We start from the raw sequence: 19,030 nt of genomic DNA on the forward strand, positions 1-19,030 counted from the left end.
CTGTGGAGGTCAGCTAAGGTAACTGCACAAAAGTGCCCGGTACCCACCTGGCCTGGAGAAGCTCAGTAAGCATTATCTCCCTCCCTGTATACAGACTCTTGGGTCTCCTCCCATCTATGTATTGCTACTAACCAGATCTCCACAGGCAAGTCTCCTTATCCTCGCTTGGGTCACTGAACTCCTACTTGTCCTTCACCCTTAGTTTAACTATAGGATCATTTAAACCTTAGTTTTCTTTCTCATCCTCTCAACACATGTCACCGAGTGCCCACCTTGTGCCACACCCTTAAGACCACACCAGGCGAGTAAACCTGGGACGGGCCTGCCATCAAAGAGCTTCCAATCCCACATCCCAAGTTCCTGTGGGACTCCTTCCTGATGGCCATCCTAGTCCTGTCTGTTCCAAAGTGTCGTCCCCACAAAACGAGCACTTTGTGATGGCAGGTGCAATGCCCAGCATAGAGCCTGGCACACATCAGGCACTTGGTAGCTACTGATTGTTCAAATATCAAATGCTGGCTGTGGGCACCTCCTGTGGGACTGACTGTTAAGGGCCCAGAGAGGAACCAAGCCTGGGTGTGTGCCCTCAGGGGGCAGGGACATAGGTGCCAAAGCAGGCGATGACACTGTGGAGTGGACAGTGCTGGGACAGAGCAGAGGAGGGGACAAGAGATGACATCCCCAAGAAGGACCAAAGGCAAAGGACGTATATGGGAAGTGGGTCTGGCTTCAGTCTTCCTTCCACTTCAGAACAGGAGAAATCAGGACTCCTGGGGTTCCCCTGTACCTTGGTACAGGCTCCTCCTCAGAATCTACAAGCCCCGCCCCCTCCATGCCGGGCTCTGCCCACCTTTCCAGCCTCATCCCCACCCTTTTTAGCCTCATGCCCCTCCTTCCTTCTGGTCCAGCTACACTGGCCTTCCTACCACCCGCCAGGCTCCCTGCTGCCTCCCAGCCCTGTCACATGCTGGTCACTCTGCCAAGAACAGTCTCCCTTTAGCAGCTCCTTTCCACTTCCTGCCAACTGCAACCCTCGCCCCACACCTGTCTTCAGGTCTCAGCTTCTATGGCACCTTGAGAAAACCCTTCCTGAGCCCCCACCCAGGGCAGTTTCCCTGATGTTAGGTCTCACTGCACTCTGTATTCCCCCATGGCACTTGTACAACTGTCGTGAAATAATTATGGAATTGCTGTTCACAGTCTGTCTCCCTAGCTAGACTGCAAATTGCACGAAGGCAGAGACCATGCCTGCTTTGCGAATTGCTGTGTCCTCAGTGCCAAGCAAAAATACTTAATAAGTATTTGTTGAATAAAAGTTGAACAGAATGAATAACCTTCTATAGGCTGGGCACTTTATGCATACTACGGATAATCCTAAAATAATCCTAGAAAGGAGGTAGTTATTGTTCCCATTTACAGATGAGGACACTGAAGCTTAAAGTGGTAGGACTAGCCCAAGGCCATGCACTAGGTAAGTGGTCTTGACCCCGAATCTGTCTGACTCTGAAATCACACTCCATCCAGGAAACATCTTTGAAACTTAAAGTCACTCATGGTGTGTGTGTGTGTGTGTGTGTGTGTGTGTGTGTGAGCGCGCGCCGGCGCGCGCACGTATGCGGGTGTAAAGTCGGGAGAAATAGGTTTTCTCCTGCTTGGGTCTAAGGACAGGAGAGTACTGCCCCTCTGCTTGGTGTCAGTGAGGGAGAACCAGCAGGTGACAGAGGCTGAAATGTCGGTTCCAGCTCTGGGGAGGTGGAGAGAGGTGGCACAGAGGCTTCCCAGGAGGGACTTTGGGGACCCTAAAAAGCCCTTGACTCTCTCTGCTCAACTGGCTTTCTGGTACTCGTCCTGGCCCTCAAGGCTGGCGACAAGGGTTTTGCGGGGCACACGTGGCACCCCAGGAGCCCTGGTTCCAGGCGGCTACCACAGTGACTGCTGCCTCCGGGTAAGTATGAACTCCGAGAGGGGAAACCAGAGTCACTGAGCACCTCCTGCGTGCCCCCCACCCAGTGCCCCTCCCAGCCTCACCACCAAGAGCCGCTTAACGCCTTTTAGAGATAAGGACACTGCAGCTGGGAGGAAGTGACTTGTCCGAGGTCTCAGCGGAGAAATGACTTAAGCTGCATTCCCGGGCTGCCGTTCCAAGAAGGGATAGAGGGAGGGACAGCGAGTCCTCCTAGCAAAGGGAGAGAAGGGTGGAGAGTGAGGGGAGGTAGCAAGAAGGAAGAGAGGGAGAAGATGGTGGGAACGACCGAGGGGAGAGGGGTAAGAGTCAGCACCACCATCCAAAGAGAAAAAGAGAGGCGCAGTGAGCAGGAGCGCTGGGGACACAGTGAGAGACCGGCAGAGGAGGGCAGACAGAGAGACGCGACAGAGACCGGGAGATGAAGAGAGACAGAGGGAGGACGGCAGGGACGGCCAGATCCAACAGCCAGAGCTAGTGACAGCGACCGGGGGCTGGGGGGCCCAAGAGCGCGCGGAGCGGGCGCGGGACGGCGGCGGGCGGGGCGGGGGAGGCCGGGGAGGGTGCGCCGCGGGGCCGCCTCCTCCCGCCCCCTCCCGGCGCCGCGCCACCGCCCCCGCCCCCGCCCCCGGCCGCACGCGCCCGCAGCCCAATGACCGCAACCCAGCCGGAGACGCGCGGCCCGCGCCCACTCGAGGCGGCCGGCAGCTGGCGGCGCGGGGTCGGCCGGGGAGCCGAGAGCGCCGCAGACACGGTGCCAGTCCCCCGGCTCGGCGGGCCCTGATTGATTTGTCAGCCGAGGCGACAAAACAGCCCCTCTGATCCGCGCGCCCGGTCCTCGGCCGCCCGGGCGCCGGGCCTCCCTCCCCGGCGCCTCGGCCGGCTCCCGGGCCGGTCCCGCAGGCTGGAGCCCCCCGCCCCCCGGCCCGGGCCCCGGCGCCCCTCCTCGACCTCCCCCATCTCGCACCTCCTCCGGCTGGGCCGGGCTCGTCCCCACGCCCCGGGGCTGCCAACTGCCCCGTCGCCCCCCCTGGGCACCGTGCCAGCCCCCCCAGCTCTCACCCTGCCGCTCCCCCCCAGCCCGGCGCTCCCGCCCCCTGCCCCCCGGCCCCGGCCCGGGGCCGCCCGCAGAGCCGGCCACACCCGCTGCGGAGGACTCGGAAAGGTAAGGAGGCGCCGAGGCTCGCCCCAGGAGTCTGGGGGCTGCGCGGGGGTGGGGGTGGGGGCGGCGCGCGCAGGGGCCCAGAGGGCACCCGCGGACTCTGACCCGGAGCTACCTCTGCCACCGAGCCGGGGACGCGCGAGAGCCCCGCCGGGGCCGGGAGGGCTTTGGACGAGTTAGAATTGCACAGGGAGGACCTGGTGGGAAATGGGTGAGGTAGTTACCCGTCCTTCCGTCCTGGGATCGGGGGCGAGGGGGTGGGGGTGGGGGTGGGGGGTCTTGCTCTCGGGGACAGAGATCTCTGTTCTTGTCGTTTATCTTTCAAGGAATCCTCATCCTCTCTCGCCTTCATCTCTGTGTCTCTAAAAATTTATGGGACCGTTTTCCTGTGTCTCTTTTGAGGATTCAACTCTTTGCCTCTCTCTTTCTCCGGCAGAAAGAGACTCCTCGTTTCTTTCCCCAATTAAGCGTATTCTCTCCCTGCTCCGATTTAGGATTTTCTTCCTCTTTCTCACTCCCCAGTTTATAAGGAAGTTCTCTCTTACAATTTACAACCGTCTTCTGTCTCACTCTCCCATTTTGAAGCCTAGATCCCCTTCTCTGTCACCTTTTTAGCCCACTTAATTCTGAGTGTGCAGACTCAATTTGAGGTTTCGGCCAGGGGTTGGACCTTGTGTTTTTCTGGTGCAGGGGCCAGTTATGGGGACTCATCACCCAAAGCAGGGTACCAGCCATCCATGTTAGCCTCCAGGCAAAGGGCAACTTCCCCAGTGAACAGGGCATTTGTTTCCAGGGGCAGGGAGGGAAGACTTTACCCCGAAACAAAGAATTGAGGGCAAGGAGACTGTCCCAGCCCCTTCGAAGGCTGAAGAATCCCAGCCTCTGGGCTGAGGGGCCACATCGAGCCTCCCTCCCCCATCCCTTTAACTTTAAAATAGTTTAATGAACACAGAGAGAGAAATCATTTTTTTTTTTTTTTCTGCGTGGTGAGCAGTCTACAAAGAGAATGGGGAAAGGAGAGAGAGAGCTTTAACTCTGATCCCCGCAATTAGTTCCCTGGGATTGGGAAGGGGGGGTAACTGGGGAGCCTCAGTTCTTCAGATACAAAAGCATTTAGATCGCTTTAGACCGGTTAATCCTGAGTCTGGCTCGGGTCTCTTTTGTTTCCCAACTCCATTGTGGGTTTTGTGCAGTTTCTCTCTGTTCGCGTGATTGACTAGCCAATGGATGGTAATTATCCAAATGTCCCCTCTGTCCTTTGACTGACTTCTCCGTATTATGGGCAACTGTCATGCATTCTGTCATTCCATATCATATTACACGTATTATCATATGAAGTCTCCCCCCCCCCCATATAAAGGAGGGAGCCTCAGCCCAGATGCTGCTGCTTTTAGAAGGAAGGGCCCCAAGAAATTTGTCCCGGGCACGGTTCGGAATACAGAGCAGGGGACTCCCGAAATGGGAGGTTCTGCAGGTAATATGTTTCACTGGCTGGGAGAGGGGGGTGAGGGTGATCTCTGGAGCTGGGGTTAGATGACTGTGCTGTAGCCTTGGAGCAGGCTTGCCAGCTGGTATTCCTGGGCTGGACCCTTGGAGCAGCTTGGACAGATCGGGCATACCTTATGGAGAAACTTAGAACCAGCCTTCTGACCCCTGAATATCAGAAGAGTCTGCAGGGCTAGGTCCTTTTTGGGGGTACTGGAGGTTACTGGCACATGCTCAGGACATCAGCCCTTGAGATCCCAAAATACACCTCTTCTACTTGTGGCCCTTTGCAAGACAGACCCTTTGGACTCTTGTCCCTGTTTGCTGCCAAGCAGACTGAGGACAGAGGAGCCAGCCACGTCTATTTCAAACCCTCACAAGCTGATGCTGAAGGTCTGAGAAGGGACAAGCTTCCCCAATGATGCTTTTGCACAGATAAACTTAGTGCCCCTTGGTGCAATTGTGCGTGCCATCACTTAAGAGGGAGGCAGGATTTATAACAAGGAGGCTTTGCAGACGGAGACTCTGGGGTCCTCTGAATCTGTGGGCAGGACTAGCCTTTCTTCTGCTAAAATGGGAAAAAAGTGTTTTATTATTGCAATGGATATGAAGTGCCACCCAGATGTACAGCCTCGCAGTTAATTACCTTGTTCTTCATCAAATATATGAGCAATAAATTCTCCAGAAGGGAGGGGCGTGTGTGTGTGTGTGTGCCTGTGTGTGTGTGTGTGTGTGTGTGTGTGTGTGTGTGTGTGTGTGTGTAAATAGATGGATAGATAGATAGATGAATGCAGAAGAGAGAGAAGCTCACACTCTTTTCAAGACCACAGAAGAAGGCAGGCTATTTTATGGGAAGCTTGATACAGTGCTGCAAGATGCTTTGAATTTTTTGATGATCAAATATACATGATCAAGCTGTGCATGTTAGGGTGTGGGGTGCACTGACGGTCAATGGCTATTGATCAGGCTGTTAAGTATTTCTGCTCGGTTTTATAAATATAGATGGATCCCAGATGATTTTAAGAATTGGATAGTTACAAAAACTGGCATTCTGCATTTCTTTGGAGAAGTAGAAATAGCTGGTCAGTTACAAAAAACACAAACCATTGTTTAACTGCCCCCCCCCCCACCAAGTACTTTGGAAAATGTGAACTTCATTTGAAATGGTGTTCACAAATAGGGTAACGATATTCCAAGTGTTTTGGGGGGGAGTCTACCCAAAACAGTCACTTTATTTGAGGCTTATTCACAGACTGGGAGTATACTTCCTTCTCTCTCTCCCTCTCTCTCTCTCTCTCTCTCTCTCTCTCTCACACACACACACACACACACACACACACACACACACACTGGTAGCCACAATTTTGCTCCAGACTGATGTGCTATTAAAGAGATGGAGAAGGTGTCATTTCTGGGAGTGGAGTCTAAGGTCCTTAAAACCTTTTTGGTTAGGAACAGGGTGAACTGGCCACAAGTCCTTTCCAATTAACTAATTTCTCGCTAATCTAAAGATCTATTTAGAAAGGTGTGGAAGGGGTGGAGGGATAGAGATTTAAAGATAACCTCTAATTGGTCTAAAAAAAAATCAGTCGACGTCTAGAAAACCTTTCCCTTTCATTCTTTTCCCCTCTCTCCTCCTCTCCTACTCTCTTTCACATCTCTTTCTCTCCTTTTGCCTTCTAGAATTTAAAAGTGGACTTTGGAAGGAAGGGGTAATAAGAAATAGTTGGGAAGGGGGAGGAGAGAGAGCAAACTTTTCATTTTTTTGATTGAGTTGCTTGGCAATCTTATTTGCAATCATCCAATTAGCTATTTTATAGAAGGATCATGCTCGAGAAAATCAGCCTTCACCCAGATCAGTGAAACTTAAGCATACAATTTATAGTTAGGTTTTGGTTTCACATCTTAAAAAGACAGAGTGTAGATTTTAGATTTCTCTATCTGTAGAAAAATCTTTTCCAGCTAAGAGCCGCTCACTGGGGGAGCTCAGGCATTCCTATTGATAAATCCTCCCTGGAAATAGAACTGAAATTGGCATCCCTCAAAAAAGTTGATCCACCAAGAAATGGATGAATCAGTCCTGATTGGGTGGACATGCCCTTTCACCTCATTGTGTCTGACCTATCACTTAATTAATCTCTCCCAGATGCAGAGCTGTTGACAATGCCAAAGATAAGCAGTATTTTGAACAAAGCAGGACGCTTTTTAAAGAACAAGGCATAGTGAGGTTTGAGGCTCTTAAAAATGTGTAAATCATCAGCATTTAGATGGAGAGTTTGTTATAGCATAGCTGGAGCCGAGGTGGTCCCATCTCTGCACAAAACTTTCTGTGTCTTTCTTTAACCACTGATACCTACCTACATTCATTTTCTGCCTCTCCTCTCTGATGGTCCCCTTCCTTCTGCCACTCCTTCTCTGGATTCAGACTATCCATGGTTGGTTTACTGAAAATTGTCTTCTGCTTCCCAGCCTTGTCTCTGAGTCTTCAGATCCTTTTTATAGCTTTAGGACAATCGAGGCGGTCAGCTTCGAAGGCTTTGGGTGACAAAATATTGACTGCATTTGCTAGTACCTTGTGAAGGAGGACATTTGTACTGGAGGCACCTTGGTGACTTACAGGGAATAGTTCATTAATTAAAAGACTTGCTAATTGCTACTTGAATTACTGTACAGAGAGAATGAAATGAGTTTATAAAAGATAACAATTTGGAGAATAAATGTGTGGGGGGTTTTTGTTTTTTACTTTTTGCTTAAAATATTTTTATAAACAGGTCCTAGAAAATGTGTTGCTTTTACTCATGCCTCTATCGTCAACTATTCAATTGAGCCTCAATTAATGATAATATATGGTCCGGGATCCTTAGCTGGGTTGACTGATGGAAGAGCTTTGTTGAATTTGGTGCAGGTGGCACTGTTTAATAAGCACAGGAAAGAGTGAATAATGTAGTGCTTGCAAAGAGAAGTAAATGCAAAATAGATTGCTCTAATTATGGCAGCCCCCAGAAATGGAGATACAAGCTGAAATGGCCAAGTAGCTGAGAAATTCCAAATAGAGCTGATTGTCCCCTGCCTTTTTTTTTTTTTTTTACTTTCGAGGACTAGCACAGTAATGTAAAAGTGAATTTGGATCAGCTCATCTGACTCAACACAAGCACAAATTCAAAACCTGTGTCTGATGACCTATCAATGTTTGCTTTAACTGTCTAGAATCCTTTACCAGGTAGTATAATTCAGCTCTAAAACGGGGGCCATCTGAACACTTCTAGTAAGAGATCAACACAAGCTTGTTACTACTAGTCTTCCTGCCTTATTGCAAAGTGTCAGGAGATTTTGTTTTTGTTTTTGTTTTGTTTTGTTTTGTTTTGTTTGAATTTCTTTATGCCTGAGAAAATGAGTCTATTGGAAATCAAAGTGTGAATACTTAAGCAAACAGAATTTCCGGTATACCTGCAAGGGCCCATAATGATTTTCATTCACGCAAAGATAATCGATGGGACATTAGTTGTTTTAATTAATGGAAGAATAAAAATGGGGGGGGGGAGGCATGAGGGGCTGGGCTTCAGCTGAAACATGTGGGAAATGACTGTTCCTCGCCTAAAGAGACAATGCCAGCTTCCCAAATAGCAGTAGAGATTTGCTAATGGGTCCAGTGGGAAGTTGGGCTGGGGTAGGGGAAAGGTTCTGCCGGAAGTTCAGGGTGAGAGATAGTGGCCACAGTGAGCATTTTCCCTTCCTGCAACCTTACTGCTCCCCTCAGAAACGTACATCCTACATCACCTCACAGAAGAGGAACCTTCTTACCTCGAAGGAAGGTTCAATTTCTTCTAGGAGCCTAGAATGTTTTGTGATGGTAAAATAGTGCCAGTGGCTGGGAAGCCAAAATCAACATTCTTTAGCCTAAATTAAGTAGACGCTGGCGCTATGTGTGGGTTTCTTCGTGAACTGGGCTGAGAAACGTACTGGGTCTGCTAGACACAGGGTGATCTATACAACAATGCCTACAGCGAGTGTGTAGAGACTCTCATCCTATGACTGGGGACCCAAGGAGGAGCCAAGTCCAGCATCTTTAGCCAAAAACCCCTCTTTTTGTTCTCTGGAAATGTTTACCAAACCCATTCCCTGGTATGGTCAGTGCTGGCTGGGCACCCGCGTCGATTAGTGTATGTAAAGCTCATAAAATGTTTATGGGGAAACCTTCGCTTAGAAAGAGTTTAGGGGTATCCTGCTGTCAGAGAGGGATGGCAGAGATGCCTCTAAATTAAAAAAGACTGTGGTGGGAAATACTCCCAGTCTCCAGGGCATGCATGTAGATACAAGAGTTGCCAGCTAGTCGAGAGTTCAGCTTCTTCCTCCCCCATCCCCCTTTTTTTCACACAAAGTCTTCCTGATTTTCCTTTCAGCAAAACGTGGTTCCCTGTGTGAAGAAATTTATTGCCGTTTATTTGTGTTTCAACCTAAAAGGCAGTGAGATTAGCAAAATGGCCCCTCTAGGACTGGGTCGTATTCTGGGTTAGATTAAAAAGAAATTACCCTCAAGGAATGGCTGTAGTTATACCGGCTGAAAAAAAAAAATTGACCATCTTGTTGCAATATTTACTGTGTGTGTGTGTATGTGTGCCCCAGCCCAGGGCAATCTACATCTTTGCATGGAAATTAGTAGGTGGGGGAGATACAATCAGCTATTGTGTATTTTGTTACAAGTGTTCTTTAAGAATAATCTGATATGACAGATTTACATTGTTGACAATGTGATTTAAGCAGGACCCAGATACAAACTTTCCCCACCCAAATCAATAAGGGTAAATCCGTTTGCTGGGGTGAACCGTCTCTGACCTAGTATTCATATTTTTTTTACCGATTCGCTGTAATAAAATTGAACATTTTGTCACCACTTTGAGAAACACTGCCAAACACCTTAAAACACATGTCACACGCCAGCAGCCCCTCATTTCCCTCCTCCGGGAGTTTCTACATCTGGAATCATAATCACAGATAAAAACCTTGACAAAATTGCATCTGAGCATATTCCTCTCTGCAGCCCTTACTTCCTCATAACATTTAATACAATATTAATACCTGCTACCGAAATGCAGGAGGGAGGAAAGGGGCTGCCAGCCTCCACGTATCCTGATGCATCATGTTCAAACCTGAAATTCACACTTCGTGTTTCATTTTAAGTTCTGTGCATTTAACAGGGCCCTAGAGAGAGGGCCCTGGTTAGTTCCCCAACCTGCTCAGCTGACGCCCAGGGAGGCGGTTTCGGAATTGTTCAGATCGCTGCAGGGAGAAGGGAAGGAAGAATTGGGCTTTCTCTGCCTGAGATGGGCATTTATCTGTCCACAGACATGAGGTTCTTCTTGGAAACAACTAAGGCCCCACCAGTTTTTATTATCGATAGCGGCGACCACCGGATTTTCTCTAAGGTGTGACCAAGGCAATGAGCTGATTTCATAAAGAGGTAGCCATGCCTGAGCTGATTTGCTGCTGACTGACAGCCTCTCACATCAATATAAAACACTCCCCCTCTTTGCTGAAGGAGGCCCACAGGCCTGGGAAGGGAGGGGGGAATCCTTGTTGAAGATACGGGGCTTTTCTGCCATCCCTGTGACTTGGCCTCACCCCATCTTTTCTTGAAGATGTCCACAACCCCACATTCCTGCGCAGTGGCAAAGAACCACCATTAATCCCTCTGCTGTATAAACAGGAGACAGAGGTTAGAAAGGGGAAAGTGCAGGAAGCCTACCCCACTGGAGGGCAGCAGGGGGGTGGGGAGCGGATCCTGGGGGCTAGTGTGATACCTTCGAAGTGGACTTTCAGATGTTGGTGGCTTTGTTCAGTCCCTGCCATTCTCTAACCAGAATTAGGGTCAAGACAGACTATAGCAATCCCAGGGAGCAATGCTCCCTCTTCTTTTAAAATTTAAACCTTCAGGTTTCTGGAAGGAGTAACCAGCACTTCTAACAGCAGCCTCACTGTAGAGGGACACACACACACACACACACACACACACACACGCACACACGCACACACACGCACACTCCCCTAAGCAGGACCCACTCCCGGGAGCAAGGAATATAATTTGTTGAATGGTGCTACTGGAAAAACCGGCGACATTACACTTGACGCAGGCAACGGAGGCAGGCAACTGGCCTTGTGACTGCAACCAGCGGCTTTAAGAACACAGTCCTTTCTGCTTCAAGGCAGAGAAGAAATTGTTTTTGCCTCTTTTTCTATTTGCAGTTATTATCCGAGAGGCTTCCCCGACCCCAATCCCCAAGACCATCCTCAGAGTTTCAGGTCATCCACTGGCAGTGCCCAAAGGGGGGGCCCTAGGCAGCCGGTCTGGGGCCAAGGAGGGCGGCTCCCTCCGCGCGGAATCCTTCCCTAGTGACTCCCAAATCCGGCGATTTCTCTGCCTGCCTTTCCCTCGGGGGAGACTCTCGGAGAGGCTGCAAAAATCTGGGCGCCCGCTCGCTCGCTTGTCAAGAAGCAAACTGTCTTCACATTCTCCAAGAGCAACATCCCTGCCTAGGAAGAGGAAGGAAGAGGCAAAATAAATAAAACCAGTTAATGTTGTAGTTAACTTGCAAATCAAGTAAATCTGTTGGTGCCGTATTTGAGAAATAAACCATCAGAGCGTCACAGCAAACACACACTTCTGAACGTCTTCATTTTGATTTAATGGTATATCAGCGTCAACTATCGCTTCCTCTGCTGGTACACACGGCCTGATGCCGCGGGAGGAGGGTGCCCATGTTTATCACCGAGTGAGATGACTAATTACACCTTGTCAATCACCGGCTATGAAGACATAAAACCAGCGCGCACAATGAAGTAGTTGCCTGCAGCGTCAATTAGTTGGCGATTCGGAGGTTATTGCGTGGCCCTGCTTTGGCCGCCTCTAATAACGGGACCGAGCGCCGGGAACAGCGCACTGATCAATCACCCTCCTTCCGCGGCTCCCCGGATCCCACCCCCTCGTCCCCCGCCCCGCCCGGCCTCACTTTCTCTGGGCCGCATGTGCTTCCTCCCTCCGCGGCCCAGGCTCCGTGGCGCCGGCAGCCCCGGGAGCCCCGGGAAGTTTGCGCGCGGCAGCTCCGCAGCCGGCAGCCGGGAGCCCCGCAGCCTTCGGGGAGCGCCGGGGCTGGTGGCCCCTTTGTTGGAAGAGGCGTGGAGGGAGCGCTTTTGTTCTGAGTTAGTCACGGTGGCCGGCTGGAGGCTGCTACCTCATTATGCGCCGGGTCTGCTTGTCTGCGAGGAAGCAGATGGTGGGGAGGTAGGCAGCGGCGTGAGTAGCCAGACCTGAATCCCGTTCACCTGTCACCTCCCACAAAAGGCAGGTTCTGGGGATTTAGGGATTCTTTTTCCCTATCTGGGGGAGGGGCGTCGAGGGGTCGCCGTTTCCGACGCCTCGGAATATTACTTTTACCTGCTCCCCCTACCCCCTGCCTTCCCCTCGGCTGCGGCTTCTCGAACCGTGTAAATGTCACTCACGTGTCAGGATGTGTGTTTACAGCCTGTTCCTTTCCTTGTTTAGTCTTCACGGACAGGGCTCAGCGGTTGTGCGACGTCCCCCCCGCCCTGCCCCGCCGCTGGGGGAGATTAGCAAAGTTACCCGCCTCTGAGCCCAGGGCTAGGGCACCCAGATCCCACCCCGCGGCGGGAGATGCTTTTGAATCTCTAGCGGACCCGGGCGCGTCCCAGCCTGACACCTAGGGATGCTTAAGCGGGCGCACCGGCGGGAATCTTGACTGCCAGGGAATTTGGGGTCGGTCAGGGATGGGCGTGGGCTGCAGGTCGGACAGGCGGTAAAATCGTGTACTTACATTTGTGGGGGGGGGGGAGTGAAGAGGCGCAGGGTGCGTTTCCCTGTTTCTTGAGAAGCCCGCGGCAAGAGTTGCTGAGTGCTCCTCCTCCCCCACCCGCCCCCCTCCTCCTAAAGCAGCCCCTAGAATTCTCGAAAGCGTATTGTATCCATCTAGCCTGGGCGCGGAGCTGCACCAAGGACACCCTCTCCAGCGTTGTTACAATTTTTTCTACCCTTTGGGCGACCTCCAGATGAACCCCTGTGACTCCCAGATTAGGTTTTCATTCCTTACTTTCTTTGAAAGAAAGTGCCCCAGATGCGTCGGTAAAACATGCCTGTGTATACGTGTAGGCGTCCGCGTGCCTGGGCGCGGGCCGTGTGCAGGCGCCAAGGCACACGTCTGTGTGAACACTCGCGCACGCGCGCATCTTTGGGTTGATGGTCCTTCCGTCGCATTGGGGCATCTGTGCATGTGCAGCGTGTACACACATACTTGTAATTTAAGGAGTTTTTTCAAATATGCAAAACGTGGCCTCGGAGAAGCGCACGCAATGATTTAGGTAGTATTGTCTGAACATGCAATTGCATGTATAACATGCAATTTACCCGTTTACAAGTGCATCCTCCCGCCTGGCACTGGACACTTACACTTGATGTGTCTGTGTAGACCCTAGCTCTACATCGCTGCCGGTCGTATTTTATGCCAACAGAGATGAACATGTGTGTTTGCACACACGAACACTAGTGCATGTGCTTGGGCAGTACAAGCACACATATATTTATATTTGAAAGTTACGTCCGGTAGGTAGAAGGTAGGACTTTGTGCCCCCCCCCCCAATCTCTGCCCTGTAAGATGAACCGCACAGATCAGACTGACCCGCCTCCAAAGCAGACCCAGAAAATGGGACTCTGTCACTGACTTGCTCACTGAGTTTTTCCCCACAGTCACTTTTTATCTTCTAAATTTCAGCTTCACCACACACCGAGGTGTCATCCTTGAGTCCCCAAGAGACTCTAGGTTGAGCCTGAACTCTGGGGGCTGGGGTGGCAGTTGAGATTTACCCACAGGCCGGGTTGTTGATCTTGGAGAAGTGGTGCAGTCAGGTGGCAGGGTGGACGTCTGTCAACAGCTGGGTCTGTGGCATGATGCAACCAGCCAGCAGAGGATGGGCCTGTGGTCTTTAGGAACCTCAGCAACGCTGAATGTATGTTGCAGTAGGAAAGTTTTTAATAGGGGGAGATGGAAAAAGAAAAGAGGGAGTGATGAAAGTTTGGTGAGTGCCTACTGTATTCTAGGTACTTTAAATCCATGATCTTTTTTTTTTTTTTTTTTTTCATTACATCTGTATGGAGGGTGCTGTCTTGGCCCTCGGTGGAAAGATCAGAAACAGGCTAAAGGAAGTTAAGTCACTTGCCTAAGGTTACATTGCACGTAAATGGCAGAACTGGGATTCGAACCTATTCCTTTCCTAGTCCCTAAAGCCATGCACCCGTCCACTCTTCCAGGCTGCAGAGGGACAGGGAAGTGCAGGAATGAGCTACACGCTCCCATAAAGTGGGCCCTAGCTTGCTTGGAGCGAGGCTATTCCGGCTGGCCCTCCTCTCCCCGGAGTCTTAACAGCTCCCGCTCGCTCTTGCCGCTCTGGCTCAGCCCGGTCCTCAGGAGGCCTGCGCCGCCGCCCGCAACCCGCAGCGCGGAGCCTGGGCCGAAGGCTGAGCTCCGCGGGAAGCAGCCGAAGGCTCCTGCAGCTCTGCCCCAGGCTTGCCTTCCCAAGCCTCCCCAGCCGGTGCCCGAGGCGGCGGCTCTGGGCCGAGGGGAGACCCGAGTGAGAGCTCCTCAAGCATCCTCTGGCTGCGCCTTCTTAGGATGGAGACGGCGGGGAGAGAGGGTTTAATTTTCCGTCCCAAAGAATCGCAGGAAACTGTTCGTAGCTTAAAAACTCCAAACCCCGCGCTCACCCTCCTCCCTCCCTTCCTCCCGCCCCCTCCCTCCAGCCTTGCCCACCAGCTCCCACCATCTCGTCGCTCCTCTCCTCCTCCTGCTTCTCCCCTCCCTCTCGGGTCTCCCGCCTTCCCGGAGCACGCGCTGCCAGGGCCCGGGGTGCTGGGCGGCCAATGGCGCGGCGGCAGGACGTGATGTAAGGCGCGGCTGTAGAAAAGGCGCGGACGCTTGGCTGGCGCGGACTGCAGAGCCGGGGCTGGGCTCGGCGCGCTCTTGGAGAGCATTGCGCGCGGCTGGGCCCGCGGTCGGCGGCTCCACCTCCCACTCTGCTCCTCCTCCTTTTTCTCCTCCTCCTCCTCCTCCTCCTCCTCCTCCTCCACCACCACCACCACCACCACCACCACCACCACCACCAGCACCACCACCACCACCATCACCACCACCACCTCCTCCTCCTCCTCCTCTTCCTCCTCCTCTTCAATTCTCTCGGTGTCTCGGCTCGGCTCGCTGGCTTCGGAGAAACCCGTACTACAGTCGCCGACCCAGCGCCTAAGCGGGTCGCCTAGGGCTGGGGGCACACCCCAGGGAGGGGAGAGGTCCAGGCAGCTGGGCCGCCGCGGGCACCTAGCTGTTCCCGAGTGAGCCCCGACCGCAGCCGTCGCCGCCTCGGGCAGAGTTTGCGCTCCTGCTTTGCGCCCGGGGCGCTGAAGCCGGGCGGGCGATGCCCGCGGCGTGAAAGCGCCCGCGGCGGGCGCCGACCTCTGCCCTCGGCTTCCCCCTTCCCGCCCCCCCCCCCCGCCCCTTGCCCTTGTGACCCTGGCTTTGGCGCCGCCGCCCAGGCGCCCCGCGATGTAGCTGCCCCTGCGCCTCGGCGGGAGGCGTCCTGGCCCGCGGGCGCCCGGGGCCCGGAGCCCGGCCTGGGGGCGCAGCCGAGCTCGGGCGGGGCCGGGGCCGCGGTGGCGATGCACCGGGCCCGTTAGCGCCGGGAGCGCCAGGCAGCTGAGGCGGGGGGCAAGCCCTCCCGCGGAGGAGCCGCGCCCCCGGCCCCGCCGGTCCCGCCGCGATGCTGTTCCACAGTCTGTCGGGCCCCGAGGTGCACGGGGTCATCGACGAGATGGACCGCAGGGCCAAGAGCGAGGCTCCCGCCATCAGCTCCGCCATCGACCGCGGCGACACGGAGACGGTAGGCGCACGGCTGCGGGGTCGGGGCTGAAAGCTGGGACGGGGCCGGGTCGGTCCGCGCTTCTGCTCTCCGAAGTTTGGGGGCACTTTGGGGAGCGTCCTTCGTGCCGCACGGGACTGGGCGCTGGGGATCCGCGGACAGGATGCAAGGCCCGTAGCTCCCGGCTCGGGGGAAACCCGGCTGCTGGGGCGGAGGAGGGAAACAAGGTTTAAACCGAAATTTCAGACCCCGAGGGTGCAAGAGAGCATTTCTCCCGAAGTGGGAGCGAAGTCCTACCCGCGTCCCGGGATGGCCCTCTTCTCACTACACCGGGCCCCTCTGGTCGCCAGCTCCGCGTTCCCCTCCACTACTCGGCTGTAGCTGCTGGCGGCGCCGCCTGCGGCGCTGGGAAAGGCGAACCAAACGGGAGCACTGGGGCTCCAGCCGGCGTGGGCCAGTCGCGTCCCGCCTCCTGGCAATCGGAGTTCCCTCCCCAGCACAATTTCAGGGGTCCAAGCCTTCTGGGCCAGTGCTTTTCGTTGATCACGCCCCTGGCCTCCTGGCCGGCCGACCTGGCCAGGCCAGGCCAGGGCTGGGACTTCAGGCCCTGGCCTGGCTCTTGTGGAAGGGGAGTCCATTTGGATCTCCACACCTGGCTTTGCCAGCCCAGCTCCAAATAGCCAGTTCCTCACCTCAGACCTCCCAGAGGGCCAGGCAAGCAGTCGCTATCCAAGTTGGGCCCAGAAGTGACCTTTAGAGGCCAGGCCGAGGAGGTGGGGAGCAGGAGGGAAGCCTCTCCACTTGGAAAGCAAGGGCAGCAGCCTCAGTGCCTCCGGCTTCTGAGTTCTTCTTCCTGGATTAAACTCTCATTCTGTCCTGCACTCGGAGACTTTGAGGGTGCCTCTGCACTCCACTCACCATCTCCCAGAACCCAAGAGGGCCCCAGCCAGTGTGGCCAAGGTAGTGGAGGGGCAGACGTGGCTGCGACCTGTCCTGGCCTAAACCTTTGGCATACGGATCCAGAGATCACTGGGGCTCGGGGCCAGGAACTCTGTGTGTCTCCTGAGAGGAGAGGAGTCTGTGTAGAGAGAGGGGGACTTTTAATGGTCATCTTACCCCTTTTCCTGGGGCCCCGCGGAGTGGCTCCTTTAAGAAACAGTTTTGAGAGAGCTTTTGCAGGGCTTGACTGGAGTAGCCACTGCTGCCCCAGCCCTCAAACACAGCCCAAGCCTTTCTGGGAAAAGGGCAGAGGGGGCAGGAAGGGGGAGAACTAAGGAGGGAGATCCGTCCAGGCCAGCAGCCAGGCCTGGGCCTGTGGCCGGCTTGGGCTGTGTGGGCGGGCCTGGGTTCTGAGCCTCCTCACTATGGGCCTTTTGGGGACGAGGAAGCCACCGCACACCCCGGCGGCCCTCTCCGGGTTTAGGGCTAGCCGGAGCAACCGGGGGGGCGGGGGGGCGGGGGGGGGAGCTGAGGGTGCCCGTTTCCAAGCGGTGGTGAAGTCGCAGGCTGACGCAGGCGCTGCGGTCTCCCGCCTCCCTCCCTCCGCAGACCATGCCGTCCATCAGCAGTGACCGAGCCGCGCTGTGCGCTGGCTGCGGGGGCAAGATCTCAGACCGCTACTACCTGCTGGCGGTGGACAAGCAGTGGCACATGCGCTGCCTCAAGTGCTGCGAGTGCAAGCTCAACCTGGAGTCGGAGCTCACCTGTTTCAGCAAGGATGGGAGCATCTACTGCAAGGAAGACTACTACAGGTACCCCCAACTCAGGACCCTCTGCCCCCCAGGACCCCCTATTCTCAGACACAATCTGACCCGGTCTTCTTGGCCTCCAGTCCCAAGGGAGGGTTCCCCACCTGGGTCCCCCCTTCTCCAAGCCAGTACAAATGGGGTGACAACCTTTTCAAACAGGAATTTGAGGGAACTCCTGGAAAGGTCTGAGAACTATAGGGACCCAGAGTAAAGGGCTCTCTTCTGAGCTTAGACCATAAATAAGCTTGGGTTGGGGGGGGGGTCTTTGCACCCCTCTCCCTTTGAAGTTTCTTGGGTCAAGCAGAGAGAACAGAAACAGGCAGCACCACCTCCCCCCCCACCCCAAGCCCAGGCAGCCTGGGCTGGTGTGCGACAAAGTTGGAGGGAGAGCTGGGGGATCAGTTGGGTGCGTTTCCGGGTCTTTCGTGGAGATGGGGGTGAAAGCTGCCTGTAGGGTTAAAGAGCCAGAGTCACTAACAGGCTGCAAATTTCTTGTTTCTCCCCTCTGGTTTAGGGTTAGGGTCTGTTTATATTCCTTCTCTCTCTCTCTCTCTTTCTCTCTCTCTCTCTTCTTTCTCCCTTCCCCTCTCTCTTTTTCCCTGTCTCTGTTCCCCCCTCCCCCCTGCCAAATTACAAAAGTCTGTAGGATTGTCAGGTACCGGTATGGAGGGCAGGGGTAAAGGTTGAGAAAGGGTAAGTGGGTAGTCCCCCTCTCCCTGCGTTCCCAAGCAAAGGCTTTCCTGGGGCTTGCCCAGACTCTGGGTAAGGTCGAAGCATTGTGGACATACATATGCTTAAGGGAAACTGTATTTTAGGGTAGGACAAGACCTGGGCCAAAATCTAGTTCCCTCTTTCCCCATCCTCCAACTTAAGACTGGTTCCCATTTTAAGGAGTAGATCTCCCCCCGTGGCAGCAGCGGCACCTGGAGGAGGGATATGGGGGGTACCCAACCGTGTGTCCCCACAGTCCCTCCCTCCATGGTCCCTACAGGCGGTTCTCTGTGCAGCGCTGCGCCCGCTGCCACCTGGGCATCTCGGCCTCGGAGATGGTGATGCGCGCTCGGGACTTGGTTTATCACCTCAACTGCTTCACATGCACCACGTGTAACAAGATGCTGACCACGGGTGACCACTTCGGCATGAAGGACAGCCTGGTCTACTGCCGCTTGCACTTCGAAGCGCTGCTGCAGGGCGAGTACCCCGCGCACTTCAACCACGCCGACGTGGCGGCGGCGGCGGCCGCAGCGGCGGCGGCCAAGAGCGCCGGGCTGGGCGCAGCCGGGGCCAATCCGCTGGGTCTTCCCTACTACAATGGCGTGGGCACGGTGCAGAAGGGGCGGCCGAGGAAGCGCAAGAGCCCCGGCCCCGGGGCGGATCTGGCGGCCTACAACGCTGGTGAGTTCGAGGCGCACCGAGCGCCCCCGTCGGGTTGGGGGAAAGTGCGTGGCTGACCACCGCCTGAAGCCAGAGTGAATCTCAGTGTGATACGCATATGTATATATCACTCTGGGTACTCTAGTCCTTAGATTCCCCAGACCCTAGGTGCCACAGGACCTAGCAGAAGGGACGTTTAGGCTCCTCGGCTCCAGCCTCCGCACACTCGGCTGGGGTGGAAGGAGAAGGTGCATTAGAGTCTTGCTGACCCCGGTGCAGGGCCTCGTCGCTGAGAAAATTTTTAGAGGCAGTTTTTTGGTTTGGGCCTTTCCCCCACTTTGTTGGTCAGAAAGCGTGAGGATAGAGAAAGCAAGGAGGAGCCGGCAC

The 19,030-nt window shown here is 54.5% G+C and overlaps 2 protein-coding genes across 3 annotated transcripts in view; one reads left to right on the forward strand and one right to left on the reverse strand.

Moving 5' to 3' along the window:
- The first annotated feature begins 3,011 nt into the window (after positions 1-3,011).
- Positions 3,012-19,030, forward strand: part of LHX2 (LIM homeobox 2) — a 32,233-nt gene continuing 16,214 nt past the window's right edge. Inside the window, exons 1-3 of one of the 2 annotated variants that reach the window (XM_060608716.3) lie at positions 3,012-3,128; positions 17,070-17,272; positions 18,261-18,664. In XM_060608716.3, the coding sequence (XP_060464699.1) occupies positions 17,073-17,272; positions 18,261-18,664 (604 nt within the window). In that variant the 5' untranslated portion in view covers positions 3,012-3,128; positions 17,070-17,072. Of the gene's footprint in view, positions 3,129-15,301; positions 15,543-17,069; positions 17,273-18,260; positions 18,665-19,030 lie in introns of those variants that run through there. The other variant, XM_060608715.3, reaches the window with a different exon arrangement.
- LOC132662961 (uncharacterized) lies at positions 10,396-15,415 on the reverse strand. The gene is made up of 2 exons (XM_060608718.3): positions 11,615-15,415; positions 10,396-11,138 (listed from the first exon to the last, which is right to left on the reverse strand). Exon 1 carries the CDS (start codon positions 14,791-14,793, stop codon positions 14,077-14,079), a length of 717 nt encoding a protein of 238 aa, XP_060464701.3. The 5' UTR covers positions 14,794-15,415; the 3' UTR covers positions 10,396-11,138; positions 11,615-14,076.

The sequence above is a fragment of the Panthera onca genome, chromosome D4 (assembly GCF_046562875.1).
Source record: "Panthera onca isolate mPanOnc1 chromosome D4, mPanOnc1 haplotype 2, whole genome shotgun sequence".
Taxonomy (NCBI): domain Eukaryota; kingdom Metazoa; phylum Chordata; class Mammalia; order Carnivora; family Felidae; genus Panthera; species Panthera onca.

Bases quoted from the DNA above. Each gene is read 5' to 3' on its own strand.
- LOC132662961 (XM_060608718.3), bottom strand. From the start codon at position 14,793: ATGGTGGTGGTGGTGGTGCTGGTGGTGGTGGTGGTGGTGGTGGTGGTG.